The 23,996-nt window shown below is 36.2% G+C and overlaps 1 protein-coding gene across 1 annotated transcript in view; it reads right to left on the bottom strand.

The window, feature by feature from the left end:
- PLXDC2 (plexin domain containing 2) overlaps positions 1–23,996 on the bottom strand; it is a 400,818-nt gene that overhangs the window by 25,915 nt on the left and 350,907 nt on the right. Inside the window, exon 13 of the mRNA XM_057731187.1 lies at positions 11,176–11,336. Coding sequence (XP_057587170.1) covers positions 11,176–11,336 — 161 coding nt within the window. The remainder of the gene's footprint in view (positions 1–11,175; positions 11,337–23,996) is intronic.

Below are 23,996 nucleotides of genomic sequence, written 5' to 3'. Positions count from 1 at the left end.
TGACTGCCAGGAAAAGTTGAGGGCCACAGCTGCCCGTCTTCCTTTAATCATATTCTCCATGGGTCCCTGTTATTCACAAATATTTCTTGGGGTGAGAAATCCCTTGAGTGGCAAACTGTTCAGAAGTCTGTGCTTATGCGCTGCTGTAGCAGCACAGCCTACAAGCCAGGATGAGTCCTGAGTTCAAGTCTTAGCTCTGAAACCAGCTTTCACATGCCCCAAATGAACTATTTCACCATCCTGGGTTTCTGTCTCGACATTGGACTTGCCTCCAACAAAGATGGAGAGAGGACACTTCCCACTTAGCTTCCAGGAACAGAGGGCTCTGCTGGTTTGGATTTATCTGGATTTTATAGTATCTAGGGCTATGCAGTGGGGTGCCAGGGATGCTCAAAGTTACAGAAGAAAGAAGACTCATCTTTTGGAATGTTATCTTTGGTTGAAGAATGGGGGGATGGAATCATTTTTTTATATCAAACAAATGTGTCTATATTATAGAGTATACTACAAAATGCCCAAAGGCTTTTCAGATAAAATACAACCCCCCAAGGAAATGTAGGAAAGGTAGGCATGCTGGTGTGTCTTTTTGTTTTGACATCCTGTGAGTTTGAGGATAAAAAATACTGGGCACTTCCACCAAAGGTAGATATTTTGGTCCTCTGGAAATATTAAGAATGATATGAACAATTCCTGGTATTTAGACATCTGGGTCCAGGTTTTACTGTGAAAACCATCGTGTAACTTCAAATTCAAAGTAGTATGCACAGTTTAAGAATGGTGAGACTGTTTTGTCCTTTAGGAAAATTAACTGTTTTAGAGAGCAGTCTTATTTCCTTATGCAAGTGTGTACGTATATATATGTGTATGTATGTATCCACATATGTGTGCATGTGTGAATTATAAATATCTATCCAGAGCTCTATAAAAAGTCTTAAGTGATAAAATGATTATTACCAAATTTCAAATTCAGGAACAAAGATCATCACAAACTCTTATATCCTTTATTATCTGACTAATAACATCTTACTGCTCAAAAAAGGTTAGCATTTTCTCTAAGCATTTTATGAGGACTGCCTCTTTTATAGAAATAAACATTCAACTTGAAATCCATACCTTGCTTAAAATATATTTATCTTCTCTCTCTTCTCACTAGAATGGAAGCTGTGTGACAGCAAGGATTGTTTCCTGTCCATTTTGTTTATCTCTGTAACTTGGGTACCTGGCACATAATAGGGGCTCAACAAATTCGAATGGATGAATGAATGAATGGTCAACATATCAGATAGCTTTGTCAGCCATCTCTCTCCTCAAGCTTCTAACTTCTCCCCTATGCTGAAAATCACCTGGTTCTCTACTTTTAAAAAGTATGGAGAGAATCAGACTTTCTGTCTAACCCCTTCTTCTTTGCAAAGTTTTCTCTCTAAACCAGCATTGCCCAGTAGAAATGGAATGTGAGCCATCAACATAATTTTAGAAGTGTCTAGTAGCCACAGTAAAAAGTAAAAGTAAGTGAAATTAATTTTAATAATATATTTTATTTAAGCCATCAGACCCAAGATATTTTCATTTCAATATGTAATTAATATAAAGTTATTAATGAGCTATCTTATATTCTATTTTTGTACTCAAACGTCAAAAACTGGTGTGTATTTTACATGTACCTTATTCCAGACTAGCCATGTTCCAAGTGCTTGATAGCAACATAGGGCTAGTGTCTGCCACACAGACAGCACAGCTCTGTACCGTCTTTTTTCCAAACCTCAGAGTAAGAATTACAACCTACTTAAAGACAAACTCCATTGCCATTGCCATTGCATTGTCTTAGTGCTCTCCTGAAACATGAAGGGCCTGTGCCTATAATTCTCTACCATCTTTAAATGAGTCCTTTGTACAGATTTCTTTCTCTCTGAGGATATTTTCAATAGTGCCTTACAGCATCAGCAGCAGGAGAGGGTATTCTAAGTTTTTGCTTCTCTATTATCAAAACAAAACAAAACAAAACCCTAGGTTTATCCCAGGAATGCAAGTATTCCTCAATACATGCAAGTCAATCATATATTCAATATAATCAATATCAACAAATTAAAGGATAAAAACCCTATGATAATCTCAATAGACACAGAAAACGCTTTTGACAAAATTCAACACACATTTATGATAAAAACTCTCTAGAAGGTGGGCATAGAGGGAACCTACCTCAACATAATAAAGGCCATATATAAGAAACCCACAGCCAACATCATTCTCAATAGTGAAAAACTGAAAGCATTTCCTCCAAGATCAGGGACAAGAAAAGGTGCCCACTCTCACCACTATTATTCAACGTAGTTTTGGAAGTCCTAGCCATGGCAATCAGAGAAGAAGAAGAAGTAAAAGGAATACAAGTTGGAAAAGAGGAAGTAAAACTGTCACTGTTTGTAGATGACATGATACTACATATAGAAAATCCTAAATATGCCACCAGGAAACTACTAGAGCTAATCAAAGAATTTGGCACAACATCAGGATACAAAATTAATGCACAGAAATCTCTTGCATTCCTATACACTAACAATGAAAAATTAGAAAGAGATATTAAGGAAACACTCCCATTTACCACTGCAACAAAAAGAATAAAATACCTAGTGATAAACCTAACAAGGAGGCAAAGACCTGCATGCAGAAAACTATAAAACACTGATGAAAGAAATCAAAGATGATACAAACAGATGGAGAGATATACCATGTTCTTGGATTGGAAGAATCAACATTGTGAAAATGACTATACTACCCAAAGCAATCTACAGATTCAATGCAATCCCCATCAAATTACCAAAGACATTTCTCAAAGAACTAGAACAAAAAATTATACAATTTACATGGAAACACAAAAGACCCCGAATAGTGAAAGCAACCTTGAGAAAGAAAAATGGAGCTGGAGGAATCAGGCTCCCTGACTTCAGACTATACTACAAAGCTACAGTAATAAAGACAGTATGGTACTGGCACAAAAACAGAAATATAGATCAATGGAACAGGATAGAGAGCCCTGAGGTAAACCCATACACATATGGTTACTTTATCTTTAACAAAGGAGGCAAGAATATACAATGGAGAAAAGACAGCCTCTTCAATAAGTGGTACTGGGAAAACTGGGCAGCTATATGTAAAAGAATGAAATTACAACACACCCTAACACCATACACAAAAATAAACTCAAAAGGGATTGAAGAGCTAAATGTAAGGCCAGACATACTCCATGGCAGAACACTCCATGATATAAATGACAGCAAGATCCTTTTTGACCCACCTCCTAGAATAATGTCAATAAAAACAAAAATAAACAAATGGGACCTAAAGGAACTTAAAACCTTTTGCACAGCAAAGGAAACCATAAGCAAGACGAAAAGACAACCCTCAGAATGGGAGAAAATATTTGCAAATGAAGCAACTGACAAAGGATTAATCTCCAAAATATATAAGCAGCTCATGCAGCTCAATATCAAAAAAACAAACAACCCAATCCCATAATGGGCAGAAGACCTAAATAGACATTTCTCCAAAGAAGACATACATATGGCCAAGAGGCACATGGAAAGATGCCCAACACTAATCATTAGAGAAATGCAAGTTGAAACCACAATGAAGTATCACCTCACACCAGTCAGAATGGCTATCATCAAAAAATCTAGGAACAATAAATGATGGAGAGGGTGTGGAGAAAAGGGAATCCTCCTGCACTGTTGGTGAGAATGTAAATTGATACAGCCACTATGGAAAACAGTATGGAGATTCCCTTAAAAACTAAAAGTAGAACTACCATATGACCCAGCAATCCCACTACTGGGCATATACCCTGAGAAAACCATAATACAAAAAGATACATGTACCACAATGTTCATTGCAGCACTATTTACAATAGCTAGAACATGGAAACAATCTAAGTGCCCATCAACAGATGAATGGATAAGGATGTGGCACATATATACAATGGAATATTACCAAGACATAAAAAGGAATGAAATTGCGTTATTTGTAGTGAGGTGGATGGACCTAGAGACTGTCACACAGAATGAAGTAAGTCAGAAAGAGAAAAACAAATACCATATAGTAATGCATATATATGGAATCTAGAAAAATGGTACTGATGAACAGAGTGGCAGAGCAGGAATAAGGATGCAAATGTAGAGAACTGACTAGAGGACATGGTGGGGTGGAGGGGAAACTGGGACGTAGTGAGAAAGTAGCACAGACATATATACACTACCAAAGGTAAAACAGATAGCTAGTGGGAAGCTGCTGAGTACACAGGGAGATAAGCTCGGTCCTTTGTGATGACCTACAGGGGTGGGATAGGGAGGGTGGGAGGGAGGCTCCAAGAGGGAGGAGATATGGGAATATATGTACACATACAGCCGAATCACTTTGTTGTACAGCAGAAACTAGCACATTGTAAAGCAATTATACTCCAATAAAGATGTATTTAAAAAAAGAATAGATACATGTACATGTATAACTGAATCACTCTGCCGAACACCTGAAACTATCACAACATTGTTAATCAACTATATTCCAATATAAAATAAAAAGGTTAAAAAATATATATATATAGAATCACCCAATGACCCAGCACTTCCACTCCTGGGTGTACACCCAAAAGAATGGAAAACGGGGACTCAAACTGATACTTGTGCACAGATATTCATAGCAGCACCATTCACAATTACCAAAGGGTGGAAGCAACCCAAATGCACATCAACTGATGATGGATAAATATCATATGGTTATCTATACAATGGAATATTATTCAGCCATGAAGCGGAATGAAGCACTGACACATGCTACCACACGGATGAACCTCAAAAACATCATGCTGAGTGAAAGAAGCCAGACACAAAGGCCATGTACTGTATAATCCAGTTTATATGAAATAGCCAGAACAGGTAAATCCACAGAGACAGAAAGCAGATGCATGGTTGCCAGGGGCTGCAGGGAGGGGGAGTAGGAAGTGACTGCTAATGGGGACAGGGTCTTCTTTCAGGGTGATGGAAATGTTTTGGAAATAGATACATGTGGTGATTGCACAACATTGTGAATGTGCCACTGAATTGTTCACTTTAAAATAGTGAATTTTAAAGTGAATTTTGCCTCAATTTTTTTAAATGCAAAAAAAAAAAAAAGTTTTGAGGATCCATGAGAAATTTATTATGGTGGCTGCCTCTGGAAGGACCCTGGAAGAACTGGGGGCAGCATTGGAGGGAGACTTACCTTTCTCTCTCCATCTTTGGGGACTTTTTGATTTTCTATACCCTGAGCACATATTGACTATTCAAAAGTGTTTTAACCATTAAAAGTAATCAGTGAATCTTGCAACCCAAAGAATGAACTCTAACATAAACTATGGAGTTTAGTTAATAATTATGTCTTATATTGGTCCATCAATTGTAATAAATGGACCGCACTAATGCGAGATGTTAATAAAAGGGAGTTGAGGGGGTGTGTTGGAACTCTATATTTTCTGGATAATTTTTCTATAAACCTAAAACTGCTCTAAAAAGTAAAGTCTGTTAAAATTTAATTAGTTGATAGCACAGGGAACTATATTCAATATCCTGTGATAATGGAAAAGAATATTAAAAAAGAATGTATATGTATGTATAACATATGTATATGTATAACTGAATCACTTTGCTGTACAGCAGAAATCAATACAATACTGCAAATCAACTATATTTCAATAAAATATTAGTTGAAATTTTAAAAAACCCCTCCAGTATTTTACTCATAGAATCTATTTGCCAAGGCACTGATCATCCTTAGCACCACAATCATCCATTTCTCTTCATTTTTATTAACACAGAACAATCAAATCTGCACATAAATGTCTAAATATCAGCCATTATTTAAAATACTAAAAAAAAATTAGGAGTAGTGTTCATTATGAATTATTTTATTAAGGTTGTTAGTTGAAATTATTCTGTTTCTGGTCCACATAGAATCCTTTCATGGGATTGTTTTTTTTTTCATATGATTACCACTTTATACTATTACTTTCTTGACTTTCAATTAGATTGTTTTATGTATCTTACTTAAAAATCTTAAATAGTGATATGTGATAGTATTTAACAGTGCAAACATTTATGTCTATAACCCATAATCATGCAACAAAAATTTATCATAAGTCACAGGTCTACGCCTAGAAATGTTCAGCAAACATTAAATTTGATGTAGAACCTAAGGCATATTTAATTCTTCCAAAGAGATAGTAGTTTCATCAAAATCTATTAGAAATTAAGGAACACGTGCTTATTTGAATATTTGTTCCATGCTATTTTATTTCAAGGTAATGAACCAGATTTTAAAAAAGACTGTTATTCATTTATAATGAGATAGGTTTTGGTCAAAATCAAGTATCTTTTTGAAAATTACTGAGAGAAGCCAGGCAGGCAAACACAAAATGAAAGCCATCTAGAAAAAAGTCAAAAGAAAATGCTCAATTTAAACCCTGAAGAGAATGCTGGAGGAATACAGAAGATAAGTTTATGAAAAATAGTCTATTCTGCCAGATGAGCAGAGATGGACTATCTCAGGGGATTGGAACTCTTGGCCCCGATCCTCCGTATGAGGACGCGAGGTGTAAACAGTCAACTCAATTACTGTTTAATTACACAATATATGGAGTGATGATCTGCTTTATCATCAAGGCCTCCTGATTCTCATTGACTTTTCTCTTGATTTTAATCATTTTACTGCCTTGAGTCACATTCACTTAGCATTCCACATAACAGTGAATTTCTAGAATTTAATCCCCATTGTATCCCATTCTCTTTCTATAAGCAAAAAGTTTAAAAGCTAAAGCCCAAGTGACGTAGGAGGAAGACATACAAACGTATAAATGTATCATATGTTTGTGTCCACAAAACGTGTAATAACTGGTGTATCTTTTCTGCAAGAACAAAACACACAGATAATAGCTACTGTCATTATTCACTAAAAAAAGACAACAGCAATGACAGCTACAGAAACTGGTGTACATCTTTGGGTACCGATTTTGGCAATATTTGTTAAGTGCCTTCAAACTGTTTATTTCTTTCATTTGATTCTACTTTGGGGAATCTGTTCTAAGGACATAACATATGTCCTTCGATACACATCTTCCTACACTGCTACATACCGTGCATGAGCAAGCCCCTTTACACACAGAGAGGCAGCATGGCCTAGAGGTCAAGGCTATGATCTTTGGAGAGTCTGGGTGCAAATCCTGACTCCGCCACTGACTGCATGCATGCTGCTGAGCAAGCCGCTTAAATCCTGTGCCTTGTCTTCCTCGTCTATGACACGGAGATAATTTTAGTACCTCACAGGGTCTTTGTAAGGATTGAATGAGGTAATAAGTGTAAATCACTTTCACCAGTGAATTTAATAGATGTTCACTGTTACCATTATTATGTTCATAATGGGGCTTATTATAATTGCAAAAAATGGTAAGAACCGCAATGGTCCCCAATACGAGACCAGCTGCATGAGCTGTGGTCTACCCACTCGAGCGCCAAGTCATTAAATTTCATCACAGTATACACTGTGTCTAGCACAGAAACTAATTCCTACAAGTGTTTAATGCAGTCTGGATTTTGTGGTGAAATATACAAGATACACACTGGGTCACATTTTAATATCACGGAAACTGGGATACGTCTTAAGGTCAAGGGCAGTTTAATGGGGAGCGTGTGATGCATCTCACATTTGATTCAGCCTGTGGAAGGCAGAATAATGGCCTCCCAAAGATGTCCATGTCTTAACTGCAGAAATCTGTCAACCACCATATAGGTGAAACAGACTTTATAGATGTGATTAAATTAAGGACCATGACATGGGGAGGTTATCCTGGATCACAAGGGGCCTTACAAGAAAGAGTCAGGGGTCAGAGTTAGTAGATGTGATGATAAAAGCAGAGGTTGGAATGATAAGAAGGGGCCAGGAGCCAAGAAACGCATGCAGCCTCTAACAATTGAAAATGGTAAGGAAATGATTCTTCCTGAAGCCTCCAGAAGGAACCAGTTCTGCCAACATCTTGACTTTAGTCCAGGGAGACTAAGTTTGGATTTCTGACCTCCAGAACTGTAAGACAGTAGGCGTGTGTTGTTTTAAGCTACCAGGTTTGTGGTAATTTATTACAGCAGCAACAGAAAACTAACCCACTAATTGGGTGAAATAAGGTTCCTTTTTACTTCAAGACAATGTTAGCAAAGTTAGGCCCTGGCTGCTTTCAGAATACCACTTGACAGCATACGAGACAATCAACGTAAAGCTCCTGAATGAATGTTGAGTGGAATAGTATACAGCCATCAGAATGATGTTTACAAAGGGTATACAATAAGAGAGAAAAATGTGATTTGAAAAATAAAGAATATCAATTCACACTTCAGTGAAATCACCATTATACTAAATGGGCAAGCATCAAGTTATGCATGTAAGAATTCCAGAAGAAAATTAATTAAAATAGTTATTGTGATTATTTCTGCATATTGGGACTATAAGTGACTTTACTCTCTGCTTTTATGTTTTCACAAATTTTTTTATAATGAGTAGGTACTGCTTTTCTAATGGGAAAAAGCACATCAAATTTATTTAAAAAGTAGATAGCAGTATAATATAGAACATGAAAAGCAACTTACACAATATGGGTAAACAATCTCTTTATGCACCAATAACTCTAATTTAATTAGTAATTCAAATCTTTGTATCCATGGGTCTGGCATGTCAGTAACTGTGCAGTCATCATGGATCTGTGTTTCGATTTTGCAGACATGGATCAGCTTTAATAATAGTAAAGCTATGATTATTATCTTCAAAACTCATCTGCCGACCAGCTACTGTGAGCTGTGTGAGGACAGCGGGGTGTCATAGAGCTAGTGATTTAGGCAGAATTACTGGCAATTGATGTAACTGCAAGGAAAAAGGCAAAGAGGAGAGAAGCTGGGAATCTGAAGAATGAGTGTGGAAAGATGAGAGTTCTTCCTAGAGCTGTTGCTTTTTGACTATGGAGAAGTCATTCCACCGCTTGGAACCTCAGTCTCTTCCTTTGTGTTACAAGGGTGTAGGACTAAATTATCTCTAAGATTAATGCCTCCCTCCCAATTCTTTCACTATTCTACAGTCTCACTCTGTATTCATACAAGGATTGCTTTGAACTGGTGTGAACTAGGTCCTTTGCACTGTGCAATGTGCACTAATACCATCACCATCAGATATTTCACAGTATCTTCTTTACCACAATGTCAGAAAATAAACTGCACAGTGTATTAAAAGGCTTAAGTGAGGGTTACAGCAGCAGCCTGATGTCTCATTAGTCGCTGAAGCTTTACAGCTTGTCACTTGTCATCTCTGGGAGCAATGCATTTATGATCTTGGGAAAGTTTTCTACTTTCTTCCATGAAAATTAAGCACATTAACAAAACTTAATAAGAGCTTTCCAACTAAATGAAATCCTGATAATTTCTCAATTATTATGACTAAATGAGAATGCCATTTTTGGAAGACATTGTGTAAAAATTTAGTGGAGGTTGGAAATATCCTAGGATATTTATATTATCTTTTTTTTTTCCAGAAAATACTGCTAGAATACCTCTTACTTGAAAGAGACTTGTTATTTAATCCAAATCTCGAGGATTTATAAGTCTGTAGGGTGGAATAAATCACATACATACTTAAGTCTAATGCAAGACAGAAAGGTAAATGCTAGAGAAAGATATACGATGTATTACTACGGATAGACTTTCAGAGGAAAGAGAAATTATGTCCAGCTGTCCTGGCAGAGACATGGTCTGGGGAAGCTTACGGGGTTCATGGTATTGAAGGCTATTTGGGTCAAGAGTTCAAGAATTGAGGTGGAAGAGGAGAACTGTTTTGGTGGAAGGAACAGAACTAGCAATGTCTTGGTGACAAGGAGAATTTGGGGTGCGAATGGAGAAGACCATATAGTTAATTTGATGGTACTGAACTGCAGGTTAAGAAGCTATGGGATAAAAATTGAAATGATAGACAAGATACAAATAGCCAAGGCCCTGAAGGAGACCTAAGAAGACTGCACTTTACTCCACAGACAGCTGAGAGCCATAGAGGACATCTGAGCAATTATTTAATTGATTTGCATTCACTTGCCCCTGTTATAGAGGTCAAAGGCAACTTTGTAGTTTAAAGGTCATTATAATTTCTCACTCAACAAGTGAACAAAATTCTAAGCAGCCTTCTGTACGTCACCTGGTGAACTGGAAAAGATCTAAACTTTAAAGTTTGAAGGAGAAGATTTCCTTCACTGCTCTAGCGTTTATGTTGTGTTGAAGAGCAGTGGCTCCATTAAGATGTTGGGGTGAAAGCTATGCACACAGGGGGCCCAGGAAGCCCAGTCGTCTGGGGGATAGAAGGTGACTTGGTCACACTGACCTTGTCCTGTGGCCCCCAGGCTTCCCAATCTCAGGCCTTCTGGACGTTAGGGCTTGGCTCTGGCCCTTTGTACACAGCCGCTGGTCCTCCTAACTGACTGTTCTTGGGCACTGGCACTAACTCTACATTCTGTGCATGAAAACACAACACTGATTCGGCACGGTGCCCTCTTTGTGTTTAAATGAGTGTGTGCATGTGCATTTATATGTAAATGTATAAATATACACGCATTACACAAAAAGGAGAAGGCACATACCATAATCTTATTGTTATAGCTGCTATTTTGTAGTGAAATCTGTATTTTTCCTAAATAGTTTGTGAGCTTTTTAAGAGCAGGCCCACCACATTGTATTATGAATCTTGCCAATACTCAATTACTGTTTTATCGATTAGTTGATTTAACCTAAATCCTTCAGCCTGCAGCATATGCCGCATTTCCTTCTAGGATCAGAACAGCTGGTTAACATATTTGGTATAATATGACCAAAAATATGGTTGCTATTTTCTTTTAGATCTGTAAAAGGCAAGATGGTTTATTTCTTTAAAAGCTCCTAAGATAAGGCCACAGAACTCACCACATGAAAGCCACCTAGTAATACGGATGTGCGCGCGCATGCGTGCCTGTGTGAAGCCAGGCAGCTCGCAACTGCACAGTGGAGAAATCATGCGCTAAATATTAAACACGGGTGCTGTCTGCAAATGGCTGGCCTTCATCAGGTCGCATGGTTTTCACGTGCTCTACTTGACACTTACCTCAATAAAGAAGATGCTGGCTGCCGACGTCGGATGGTGATACATATAGATGGTCACAAGAATGGCCGCGGCTATAATGAGGACCAGGATGAGGACTCCAACGATGAGGCCGGCATGAAGGGTGCCCCCTTTCTTCTCCGCTGCGCTGTCATCTGTAGAGGCTGGAAGAACAGCACAGCTGTCAGGACGTGCACCTGCGCACCCGTAGGTCTGCGTTTTCATTGGAGGGGACATTTACATTCTTAATAAAGTGCCAGTGAATTTGTTTTTTTTTTACTTTCTGTACAACTTTTCTTTTCCATAACACCAATTTTATAAGTTAGATGCTCTTTGGGCTAATGAAAAATTTGGGATAATGAAAAATCCATACAATTCATGATTAAAAACACATTTATAATTGTGTTTTAATTTATAGTTCAGTAGTCCTGTTAAGGCAAAATTAATAGCCTTTTATTCTAAAAGTACTGTGGCAAATCTAAAACTCTAACTATATAATAAATTTAACTTTGATTTTTCTCATTAAACCACTGGCACAGTTACCTGTGGAAAAATTGATTACTTTTTGAAATCTTCTCTCTCATTTTCTTTTGGAAAATTTAAATTGAAGAGTATCGGACATCTTTTGGTGGGCTGCACAGACATTTTCAGAAAGTCTGTGCATGAGTTGAAAGGATAATTTTCAAAATCTGTTTTAAACTGAAGTGCTCTATAAAAGTGTAACAGATGGATGCTAAATGACCCTCAAATAGTTTTATCACTATCTAAAGGGAACACAAAGCACATGAAAATATTCCACTATGCCACTTATCAATATCGCTTTCTCTAACTTTTACTGAGATGCTCTCCACCGTAATATCCATTTTCAGAGTTAGGAAAAAGGAGAAATTAAATTTCTAAAGTAATAATTATCCAAGCTGAAGTCAATCAACCAAATAAAACTAATCTCTAAAGTCTTTTCTTGTTCTAAAATTCTGTAATATTTGATGTCTACTCAGGCATTTAGAGGAAATCTTCTTAAATTATGTGCAGCAGGTACTTTATCTTAGTACATAATATAATTGGTATTTTTGAATCATTAGAAAATTCTTTGACTCACAGAGCTTCTGGAACAGTGATTCCTAATCCTTTCATCACCAGTTTACGATCTTTGTTATTTCCAACCTTTGCATTTATGTTTTAAACATTTTTTTGATCTATTAAACCTCATTTAATAATATACTGATTTATTTCTTTTATTATAATTTTCATTAATAGAAAAAAACAAATGTGACTGCCTATCAGAATGTGTGGTAAATACAAAATAATGGAATTCCAAATAGAGCAAAGAAATATGACCTCCCAATTCTTCCCATCCATCCTTTAAAGTTTTGTTACTTTTGTTTGTTTATTCTTTGCCTGAGACCCATAGTTGGTATTCAGTAATCCTTCTCCAAATCTAATAAAGCTCCAATTCCTAATGCTTTCCCTTACATAACAGAAATTCATTAAGGAATGTAAAATTTAAAGAGTAATTCGTTATGTAAAAGTTCATTTACAGAGAGGATTCTGGGAACATGGCAAAGTAGGAAGTATCAGGAATCTGTCTTCCCGCACAGAAGACAATTGCACTGGCAGAATCTGTCTGATAACTATTTTGGAGGTCTGGGCTCTATTAAAGGCTCGCAATGCCCAGGGAGAAGGCTCAGACTGCAAGTTGTGGTTAATTTCCACACTTAGTACAGTAGTAGCTTACCCATCCTCTGCCCCTCAGCCATGTGGCAGGCAGCTATACACCTGTTCCTGAAGCAGTCTGTAGGAGCTGGTAGGCAAAAAGAACCCTGTCCTCCAAGCACTGGGGGTCTTTGTTCTGACCACTGATTGACTGGTGCTTCTCATCACTGAGATGCAAAGATGCAGCCATTGGTTTTGCATCTTCTGCCATTATTGCAAGCTTTTCTCCCTGGTGCTAAGTAACTTAAGTGATTTAAAGAGCCAGTGCCCTTTTTATCCCACCTCCCTTTATTTTTCTCTTTTTCCACTTTTGGAAGCCAGACATTAAGGACTAGGACATTCAAAATCAAATGCACATATGGGGAAAATTAGAAAGTGGCTGTGCAAGGCTAGGGAAAGGCTCAGAAGAGACTTGAAAAGACCTCAAGATTACACCTCAACACAGAGACAGCCTACAAAAACCAAAAAAAAAAAAAAACCACACAAAAAACCAAAAACAAACAAAAACAAAAAACCAACCAACCAAAAAGAAAAACCCAAAACCAAAACCAAACCAAACCAACCCTCCTCCCCCAAAACAATAAATAAAAATGATAACAAAAAGCAGCAAACTCTGGGGAAGGGGGAGAATGTGATTTCTAGAGTCACCACTTTATTAGATTTAAATGTCCAGTTTTGAAAAAAAAAAATTCACAAGGCATACAAAGAAACAGAACAGTATGGCTCATTCAAAGGAATAAAAAATAAATCAACAAAAACTATCCCTATAAAAGACCTGAAGTTCAATCTACTAGATAAACACTTTAAAGCAACTGGCTTAAAGATGCTCGAAGAACTAAAGAAGTAGAGAAAGTCAAGAAAACAACATATGAACAAAATGGAAATATCAATAAGGAGATAGAAAACCTAAAAAGAAAGCAACAAGAAATTCTGAAGCTGAAAAATATAATGCCTGAAATGAAAAACTCACTAGAGGATTCAAAGGCATATTTGAGCAGGCAGAAAAGAGAATCAGTGAGCAGGACAATGGAAATGATCAAGTCTGAGGAAGAGAAAGAAGAGAGATTGAAGAAAAGTGAACAGAGCCTAAAAGACCTGTGGGACACCATCAAGTGGATCAGCATTTGCATCGTGGAATTCCAAGAAGAAGAGAAAGGAACAGAGAATATTTGATGAAATAATGGCTGAAAACTTCCCAGTTTCATGGGATCCAAACTTCCCAAATTTTATATAAACATCCAAGAAGCTCAAGGAACTTCAGGTAAGATGAAATGAAGCAACATGGAGGTAAATTATAATCAAACTTTCAAAAGACAAAGACAAAGAGAGAATCTTGAAAGCAGCAAGAGAGAAGCAACTCATCACATACAAGGGATCCTCAATAAGAATATGAGCAGATTTCTCAACAGAAACTTTGGAAGATGGAAGGCAGTGGGCTGATACATTCAAAGTGATAAAAAGTACCTGTCAACCAAGAATCCAAAATCTGGCAAAACATTCCTTCGAAAGTGAGGGAGAAATTTAGATATTCTCAGATAGAGAAAAGTGAGGGAGTCAGTTAGCACCAGGCTTGTTCTGCAAGAAATGCTTAAGGGAGTCTAAGAGGATGAAAAAACATGTAATCATCTCAATTGATAGAAAAAGAATTTGACAAGATTCAACAGCCTTTCATGATGGAAAACAGTCAACATCTAGGAAAAGAAGGAGAATACCTTGATAAAAAAAAAAAAAGTATGTGAAAACTTTACGGCTACCATACTCAATTGTGAAAGCTAAAAGCTTTTCCTCTAAAATCAGGAACAAAACAAGGATGCCCACAGTTGCTACTTCTACTCAAAATAGTATTGGCAATTCTAGCCAGAGCAACTGGATAAGAAAAACAAATAAAAGTCATCAAAATTAGAAAGAAAGAAGTAAATATATCTCTGTTTGTAGATGATATGATTTTACACACACACACCCCTAAATATTCCCAAGACAAACTGTTGGAGCTAATAAATGAATTCATCAACAATATAGCAGTATACAAAGTCAACAAACAAAAATCTGTTGCATTTCTATATTGTAATACTGAACAATATAAATAAGAAATTACAAAACCAATTCCATTTATAAGAACATCAAAAGAATAAAATACTTAGGAATTAACTAAGGAGGTGAAAGACTTGTTCGTAAAACATTGCTGAAAGAAATTAAAGAAGACATAAATAAGTGAAAATACATCCCATGTTTATGGATTGGAAGACAACATTGTTAAGATGTCAATGCTATCCAAAGTTATCTACAGATTCAATATAATCCCTATAAAAATCCCAATGATGTTTTTGCAGAAAAAGAAACACCCTTCTTAAAATTCATAAGGAATCTCAAGGGACCCTGAATAGCCAAGACAATCATAAAAGAGAACAAAGCTGAAGAACTCATATTTCCTGATTTTAACACTTACAAAGTTATAGTAATCAAAAGAGTATTTACTGGCAAAAACAACAAATTGGATAACCTGGAAGAAATGGATAAATTCTTAGAAAAATACAATCCTCCAAGACTGAACCAGGAAGAAATAGAAAATATGAACAGAACAATCCCAAGTATGGAAATTGAGACTGTGATTAAAAATCTCCCAACAAACAAAAGCCCAGGGCCAGATGGCTTCACAGGCGAATTCTATCAAACATTTAGAGGAGAGCTAACAGCTATCTTTCTCAAACTCTTCCAAAATATAGCAGAAGGAGGAACACTCCCAAACTCATTCTACGAGGCCAGCATTACCCTGATACCAAAACCAGGGAAAGATGTCACAAAAAAAGGAAATTACAGGCCAATATGACTGATGAATATAGATGCAAAAATCCTCAACAAAATACTAGCCAACAGAATCCAACAGCACATTAAAAAAATCATACACCATGATCAAGTGGGGTTTATCCCCGGGATGCAAGGATTCTTCAATATACGCAAATCAATAAACATGATAAATCATATCAACAAATTGAAGGATAAAAACCATATGATCATCTCAATAGATGCAGAAAAATCTTTTGACAAAATTCATCATCCATTTATGATAAAAGCTCTCCAGAAAATGGGCATAGAAGGAAATTACCTCAACATAATAAAAGCCGTATATGAGAAACCAAAAGCCAACATCATTCTAAATGGGGAAAAACTGAAAGAATTCCCTCTTAGAACAGGAACAAGACAAGGGTGTCCACTCTCACCATTATTATTCAACAAAGTTTTGGAAGTTTTAGCCACAGCAATCAGAGAAGAAAAAGAAATAAAAGGGATCCAAATTGGAAAAGAAGAAGTAAAATTGTCACTCTTTGCAGATGACATGATATTATATATAGAAAACCCTAAAGACTCTACCAGAAAACTGCTAGCACTAATTGATAAATTTAGTAAAGTAGCAGGATACAAAATTAATGCTCAGAAATCTCTTGCATTCCTATACACTAACAACGAAAAAGCAGAAAGAGAAATTAAGGAAACTCTCCCATTCACCACTGTAACAAAAAGAATAAAATACCTAGGAATAAACCTGCATAAGGAGGCAAAAGATCTGTATGCGGAAAACTATAAGACACTGATGAAAGAAATCAAAGACGATACAAACAGATGAAGAGATATGCCATGTTCTTGGATTGGAAGAATCAACATCGGGAAAATGACTGTACTACCCAAAGCAATTTACAGATTCAATGCAATCCCTATCAAATTACCAATGGCATTTTTCACAGAACTAGAACAAGAAATCTTATGATTTGTATGAAAACGCAAAAGACCCTAAATAGCCAAAGCAATCTTGAGAAGGAAAGATGGAGTTGGTGGAATCAGGCTTCCTGACTTCAAACTATACTACAAGGCCACAGTAATCAAGATAGTATGGTACTGGCACAAAAATAGAAAGGAATTTCAATGGAACAGAATAAAGAACTCAGAGATAAACCCAAGCACATATGGGCACCTTATCTTTGACAAAGGAGGCAAGAATATACAATGGAAAAAAGACAGCCTCTTCAATAAGTGGTGCTGGGAAAATTGGACAGAAACATGTAAAAGAATGAAATGAGAACACTTCCTAATACCATACACAAAAATAAACTCCAAATGGATTAAAGACCTAATGTAAGGCCAGACACTAAAACTCCTAGAGGAAAATATAGGCAGAACATTCTATGACATACATCAAAGCAAGATCCTTTATGACCACCTCCTAGAATAATGGAAATAAAATCAAGAATAAACAAATGGGACCTCATGAAACTTAAAAGCTTTTGCACAGTGAAAGAAACCATAAACAAGACAAGAAGACAACCGCCAGAATGGGAGAAAATACTTGCCAACAAAGCAACAGACAAAGGATTAATCTCCAAAATATACAAGCAGCTCATGCAGCTTAATACTAAAAAAGCAAATAATCCAATCCACAAATGGGCGGAAGTCCTAAATAGACATTTCTCCAAAGAAGACATACAGATGGCCAACAAATACATGAAAAGATGCTCAATCACTAATCATTAGAGAAATGCAAGTCAAAGCCACAATGAGGTCAGAAGGCCATCATCAAAACATCCAGAAACAATAAATGTTGGAGAGGGTGTGGTGCACTGTTGGTGAGTGTGGCTGCATTGTTGGTGGGAATGTAAGCTGGTACAGCCACTATGGAAAACAGTTTGGAGGTTCCTTAAAAACTAAAAATAGAACTACCATATGATCCAGTAATCCCACTGCTGGGCATATACCCACAGAAAAACATAATCCAAAAAGAAACATGTAGCATAATGTTCAATGCAGCACTATTTACAATAGCCAGGACATGAAAGCAACCTAAATGTCCATCAACAGATGAATGGATAAAGAAGGTGTGGCACATATATACAATGGAATGTTACTCAGTCATAAAAAGGAATGAAATTGAGTTATTTGTAATGAGGTGGATAGACCTAGAGATTGTCATACAGAGTGAAGTAAGCCAGAAAGAGAAAAACAAATACTGTGTGCTGACTTATATATACGGAATCTAAAAAAAAAAAAAAAATGGTACTGATGAACCCAGTGACAGGGCAAGAATACGGATGAAGATGCAGAGAATGGACTGGAGGACACGGGGTGGGCGGGCGGGGGGCGAAGGGGAAGCTGGGAAGAAGTGGGAGAGCAGCATAGACATATACACACTGCCAACTGTAAAACAGATAGCTAGTGGGAAGTTGCTGTAAAACAAAGGGAGATAAACTCGATGATGGGTGATGCCTTAGAGGGCCGGGACAGGGAGAGCGGGAGTGAGTCACGGGAGGGAGGGGATATGGGGATATATGTATAAATACAGCTAATTCACTTTGGTGTACCTCAAAAGCTGGTACAAGAGTGTAAAGCAATTATATTCCAATAAAGAGCTTAAAAAAAAGGGTATTTACTGGCATAAAGACAGATATAGACCAATGGAATAGAATAGAGAGCCCAGAAATCAACTGTAGCATAAATGGTTAAAATGATTTTTGACAGTGGTGCCAAGACCATTCAATGGGGATAGGACACTCTTTCAACAAACAGTGCTGGGAAAACTGGATGTCTGCATGCAAAAAAGAATGAAGTTGGACTCTTACCTAATGACATAAACAAAAATTAACTCAAAATGAATCAAAGACATAAATGCAAGACATAAAACTATAAAACTCTTAAAGAAAAAATAGGGCCAGACCTTCAGAACATTGGATTTGGCAATGAGTTCTTGGCTGTGAACTCAAAGGCGTAGGCAATAAAAGAAAAAAAACAGACATTTTAGACTTCATGAAAATTAAAATATTTTGTGCATCAAAACAATATCACCAGACTAAAAAGATAGCCCACAGAATATGCAGAACATATAGAGAACTCCTAACATTCAACAACAAAAAGCAAATAAGCTGATTCAAAAATGGGCAAAGGACTTGAACTGACATTTCTCCAAAGAAGATATACAAATAGCTATTAAACACACGAAAAGATATTCAACATCAATGACCATTAGGGAAATGTAAATCAAAACCACAATGAGATACTTTCTCACAAGTCATTAGGATGGCTACTATCAAAAAAAAAAAAAAAAAAAAGAAAAAAGAAAATAACTAATGTTGGTGAGGATGTGGATAAATTGGAACCCTCGTGCACTGTTGGTGGGAATGTAAAATAATGTGGCCACTATGGAAAACAGCAGGGTGCTCCTCAAAAAATCAAAAGCAGAAATACCATATGATCCAACAACTCCACTTTGAGGTATACACTCAAAAGAATTGAAAGCAGAGTCTTGAAGAGACATTTGTACATCTGTCTTAGCAGCATTATTCACAATAGCTAAAATGTGGAAGCAACCCAATGTCCATCAACAGATGAATGGATAAGCAAAGTATCACATGAACATACAATTGAATGTTATTTAGCCTTAAAAAGAAAGGAAATTTTTACATATGTTACAACATGGATGAACTTTGTGCTAAGTGAAATAAGCCGGTCACAAAAAAGACAAATACCATATGTTTCCACTTATACTTAGAGCAGTCAGCATTAGACAGAAAGTAGAATGGTGGCTGTCAGGGACTGAGGGAGGAGAGAATGAGGAGTTTGATTTAATTGGTATTGAGTTTCAGTTTTACAAGATGAAAAGAGCTATGGAGATGGATGGTGGTGGTGATGGTTGCACAACATTATGAATGCATTTCATATCATTGAATTGTACACTTAAAAATGATTAAGGTGGTAAATTTTATGTTATGTGTATTTGATCACAATAAAAATATAAACAATTCATTTACAATGCGCCAGGCATATTTGCATTGCTTTACAAGTATCAAATTCATGACCATAAGAGATAGGCCTTATAATAATTCCCATTTTATACATGAGAAAACCAAGGCATAGGGAAATTAGGAAACATGCCAAAGTTGTAAAGCTATTAAGATGAACTGGGACTCAAACACAAGCAGTCTGCCCCCAGAATCTGCACTCTGAATCTGTGATCAGTAATTCCTCACTAACACTGAACTATATGTACTGCTATTTCCTCTTATTTCTTGTGAGTTCTTCTGGCAAAGAACTCTGAAAAGAACCTGGTAATTTCAGATAAAGATAAATTAACTTAAATATGGTTAAAGAATTAACATTGTGCCTGCAAAGGGTCAGAGGCTGTGTGTCTTGTCACTTCTCTGGAACAAGGGCTTAGGCCAGTGTCTGACATCATATGTACTTAAACCCATGTTTGGTGGAAGGGAAGGAGGGAGAAGAAAAAAAGGAAAAAAAGAAAAGAAAAAGAAAGGGTTGAAAATCGGTTACAGATATTGGAATAACCACTTCTCCAATACAGATCAAATGACGTTATAATAAATTACTTAAACTCTCTAGCCTTTGGTTAGCTCATCTCTACCATATGGTCAATAACAGTAACTACTTCATAGGGTTGCTGTGAAAATCAAACATTTAATACATATTAAGTACATAGGAGAGTACCTGGCATATAATAAGTACTTTAATGTAGCTATTATGTTATTATATTTTATATGAGGGAAATTATACTGTCAGATTCATGACACCATGCAAACTATGTTTCTGCCCTTAACATTTGTTACTTTTAAGAGTTTGGCTTCATTCTTAAGTATGCTTGTATTATTGCATTTTGTGTACTTGGCTATTTTCTTATTCTTAAAAGAGTACGACAAATTACTTTCATGGGAAAATAGGATTAATTTAAAATGTTGCTTTGGAGAAAATGTGGCAAAAATATCTACTTGAGTCACGAAAGGAAGCCTTGACTGTTTCTTTAAATCTCATGTATAATTCCATCCCTCTATGCCTCCATCCATCCATCCATCCATCCATCCATCCATCCATCCATCCATCCAAACAGCATCTGGTTCTATTTCTGGGATTTGTAGTCTTTTATAAGCTTCATGCCAAAGTTTAGTCTCATTTTTGTGTGTGTGTGTGAGTATAGGAAAGGGAAGGAAAAGACACTTGTGACTTGACCTTGGGCTGTCACTTCCCATGTGGGCTAGAGACCCAGAACCTGTTGAAAAGGCAGCAGGCAAGGGACAGCCCTTTCAGGAAGAAGGAGGAGAGCCAGGCACATGCTTCATTCAATAAGAGTTCTCGTCAGTAAAACTGTCTTTGACTTGCAGGACATAGGCTGCCAATCTTTAGAGTAAAAAAAATCATAACTGCATTTATACCTTGAAATACACTCACTCCTTTTATTTACGCATAAATGCTTACTTTCATAATTATTACTTATTTATATTTTAATAATGGCTACTTATAATATCTCCCTTTACAAATTCTCCTTTACAGTGCTGGTACAGATGTTAAGATACCCTTTCATGTCTAATGAAACCTGTACAGAATGTAGTTTGGTACTAGCCAATAAGCATTTTATAACACTTTTGTTATATTTTAATAATTTTATATATTTTGTATATTTTAATAAATATAATTTTGTATATTTTGTATAATTTTGTATATACAAAATTAATTTCGTATATTTTAATAAAATAAATAATCTTCATGGATTTTCAAAATATTACTAACCTGTAGACAAAATAAATATTTAGGAACCTATGAATGTGCACATGACTTTGTGATGTGTCATAATTAGAGCAAAACACTTAAGGAGAAATGTAGCAAATTCAATTCCAAAATATTAAAGGGGTATCCTGGTGTCCCAAGCCAGTGCTATTTCTAAATGCTTCAGAAAAATCATCTAAATGAAGTGGCAAAAATTGCACACATTTCTGGAGAACGTATTTTTCTGTTTTCATATTATTTAGCCAAGTTTTCTGCATCTCTATTCTAGCTGCTTTCTCTATTAACAGGTATTATGATGGCATATTAAGGGATGTTGAATCTGGAGGTGAAGCGAACACCCCATTGATGTGCTTTGATTTTAAATTCTTTCACTATTTGGTTTCCAGTTTAACACCACTACTCAATTAAATGGTATAGGGTCTGCACACTTACGGGGACCTGCAAACAGAACGCAGAGAATCCTCTGTGTTAAAAATGATGGTCACCTCAAACGCAAAATTGAAATTGAAAATGTTTAACCAAGTGTTAGCAATTTCCATCACTGAAATTTTGTTCATTCACCTCAAGGGCACACTGCTCAAATAAATTGATTTCATTCCTTCAGAAAAGACTAAACAAAGTTGTCAACTTTGGCAATATTCATTCCTGGGGTTCTACTGATTGTTCCTGGAAATTGGCAGGTAGAAGTGGGTCAAAGAAGACTGTGAACCTGTTTCAGTTACAAACTTCTGAAGCTCGTGAGAGTCTATAGGAATTGGGGGAATATTCAAAGAGGTCAGGAGGAATCTAGTCTGAAAACCACTCTTACTCTATTCTTAGAAATAGCTAATGCTCTTTCATTTACGTCCAAAAGTGAGCAAAAGCCAAACAATTATCCTCACACATGCACAGTATTCCATAAAGGACAATTCAAATCTTTAGCTTTTATACCTTTACACTGTGTATTCAGATAAGATGAATTAATGATAAAAGACAGTAAGACACCCTCAAATGGAGCTTCAAAGCCAAAAAAAGGAAGTATATAAATACATTTGAAAAGCCTACCAAATCAATGCCTTTTTTCTACTCTGTTATAGACATACTTTAAAACATAAATGAAGCGCAGAAAATCAATAGTATCAAAGGTAATATACTCTCATCTGATCCACTGAGTGACCTATCAGTTCCTCTGAGTTCCTTACTTTTCAAAGATCTGTACTTTATAAAACATAGATCAATATTTAGACACAGAGAGGACTGTGAGAATTGTCAAATTTATCAAAGCATTCGCTATCTTTGGGTGAGTTTTAGCTACCATGATAGCAAAAACAACAGATTTTTAAAAGGCATTAAGCACATATTGAAAATATTCAGGACCTCATGTAACTGTGTTTAATTTTCTGCATGCCAAGAAAAGTTTATGAATTATTGATAAGAGATAAGATGAAAGAAAGAAGAAAGTAGAAGAAAGAAGATAGGAGGAAAGAAGGAAAAAGAATTTGACCTTTCGTTTCTTCAAAGTGTAGCATTTAGTTTTAAACCTCTGTGTCTCCCTGCTCTTTCTATGACTGATTTTTTTTCAGTATTTACATGCATGTAGCAATGATATTCTGTATTTAGAAGTACTATTCTTTAATTTGTTAGAGATTTTAATACATTGCTAAAGTGACCTGTACCCACTTTTAAATCTTACCAATAATTAAAGTCCAGTAATAAAGTAAAACTAAAATAGAAATACTTCTTCTCTGAAATTTTATTCAGTCTAAAGTGTTAGTTCTAAATCTAACTCTTCTCTTGGCTTTAAAAAGAAACACTACGGCCCATAAATTCCACAATGTATTAATGTCTTTTGGGGGACAAAGAGGCTTTGGACAGTCTTTTACAAATTTGTTCAAAATTCATAAATCTTATACAGATGATGTCAAATGTTCTTTTTTAACACTTCAGAATGAAGTTAAACTATGAAATGCTTAAAATGTTAGTATTCCACTTTTGGATTAAAAGCACACGACTTTCCCTGTGGAATAGTATCGAACCCATTTATGAGCTAATGAATGTAACAGAAGAAAATTGAGTAAAAATAAAAAAATTAAGCTAAATTGACTTTTCCTTTGGAAGTTTCCCTTACAATTGATCTCATCTCGTAGCTCATATAATTTTCCTCATATTTCTTTTAACTTCTATAGCCATGATCATGACCTTGACTTCATTCAGAGTTTCTCCTGGTTGTTTTACATATTTTCTTATTTTTCATAATTCTCTTAGTTATTTCATTTTCTTAATCATGGTGTTCCTATTTTTTGGATGCTTACCAACGTGTCAATATTATTTGGGTATTAGGGTTCCTTGAAACTATCATACAAGCCTTACCTAATCCTCAATATGAACAACTATGGCAATAGTTATAATTCACATTCTGACATCTCCATAGGGGGGATTTGGGTAAGTACTGTGAAAAGATATTAAAATGGGTGCACAAAACATAGCTAAGTGCATTATGCGTGGTAAGAACAATATCTGGCAGAGGCAGCTGGCCCAGCTTCTCTTCTGCAGCCTGTGCTACTACCGGGCAGCTGTGA

This window comes from Hippopotamus amphibius, chromosome 4 (assembly GCF_030028045.1).
Source record: "Hippopotamus amphibius kiboko isolate mHipAmp2 chromosome 4, mHipAmp2.hap2, whole genome shotgun sequence".
Classification (NCBI taxonomy): Eukaryota; Metazoa; Chordata; class Mammalia; order Artiodactyla; family Hippopotamidae; genus Hippopotamus; species Hippopotamus amphibius.
Note: the sequence above shows the minus strand (reverse complement) of the source record. Positions and strands in the feature narration are given on the sequence as shown.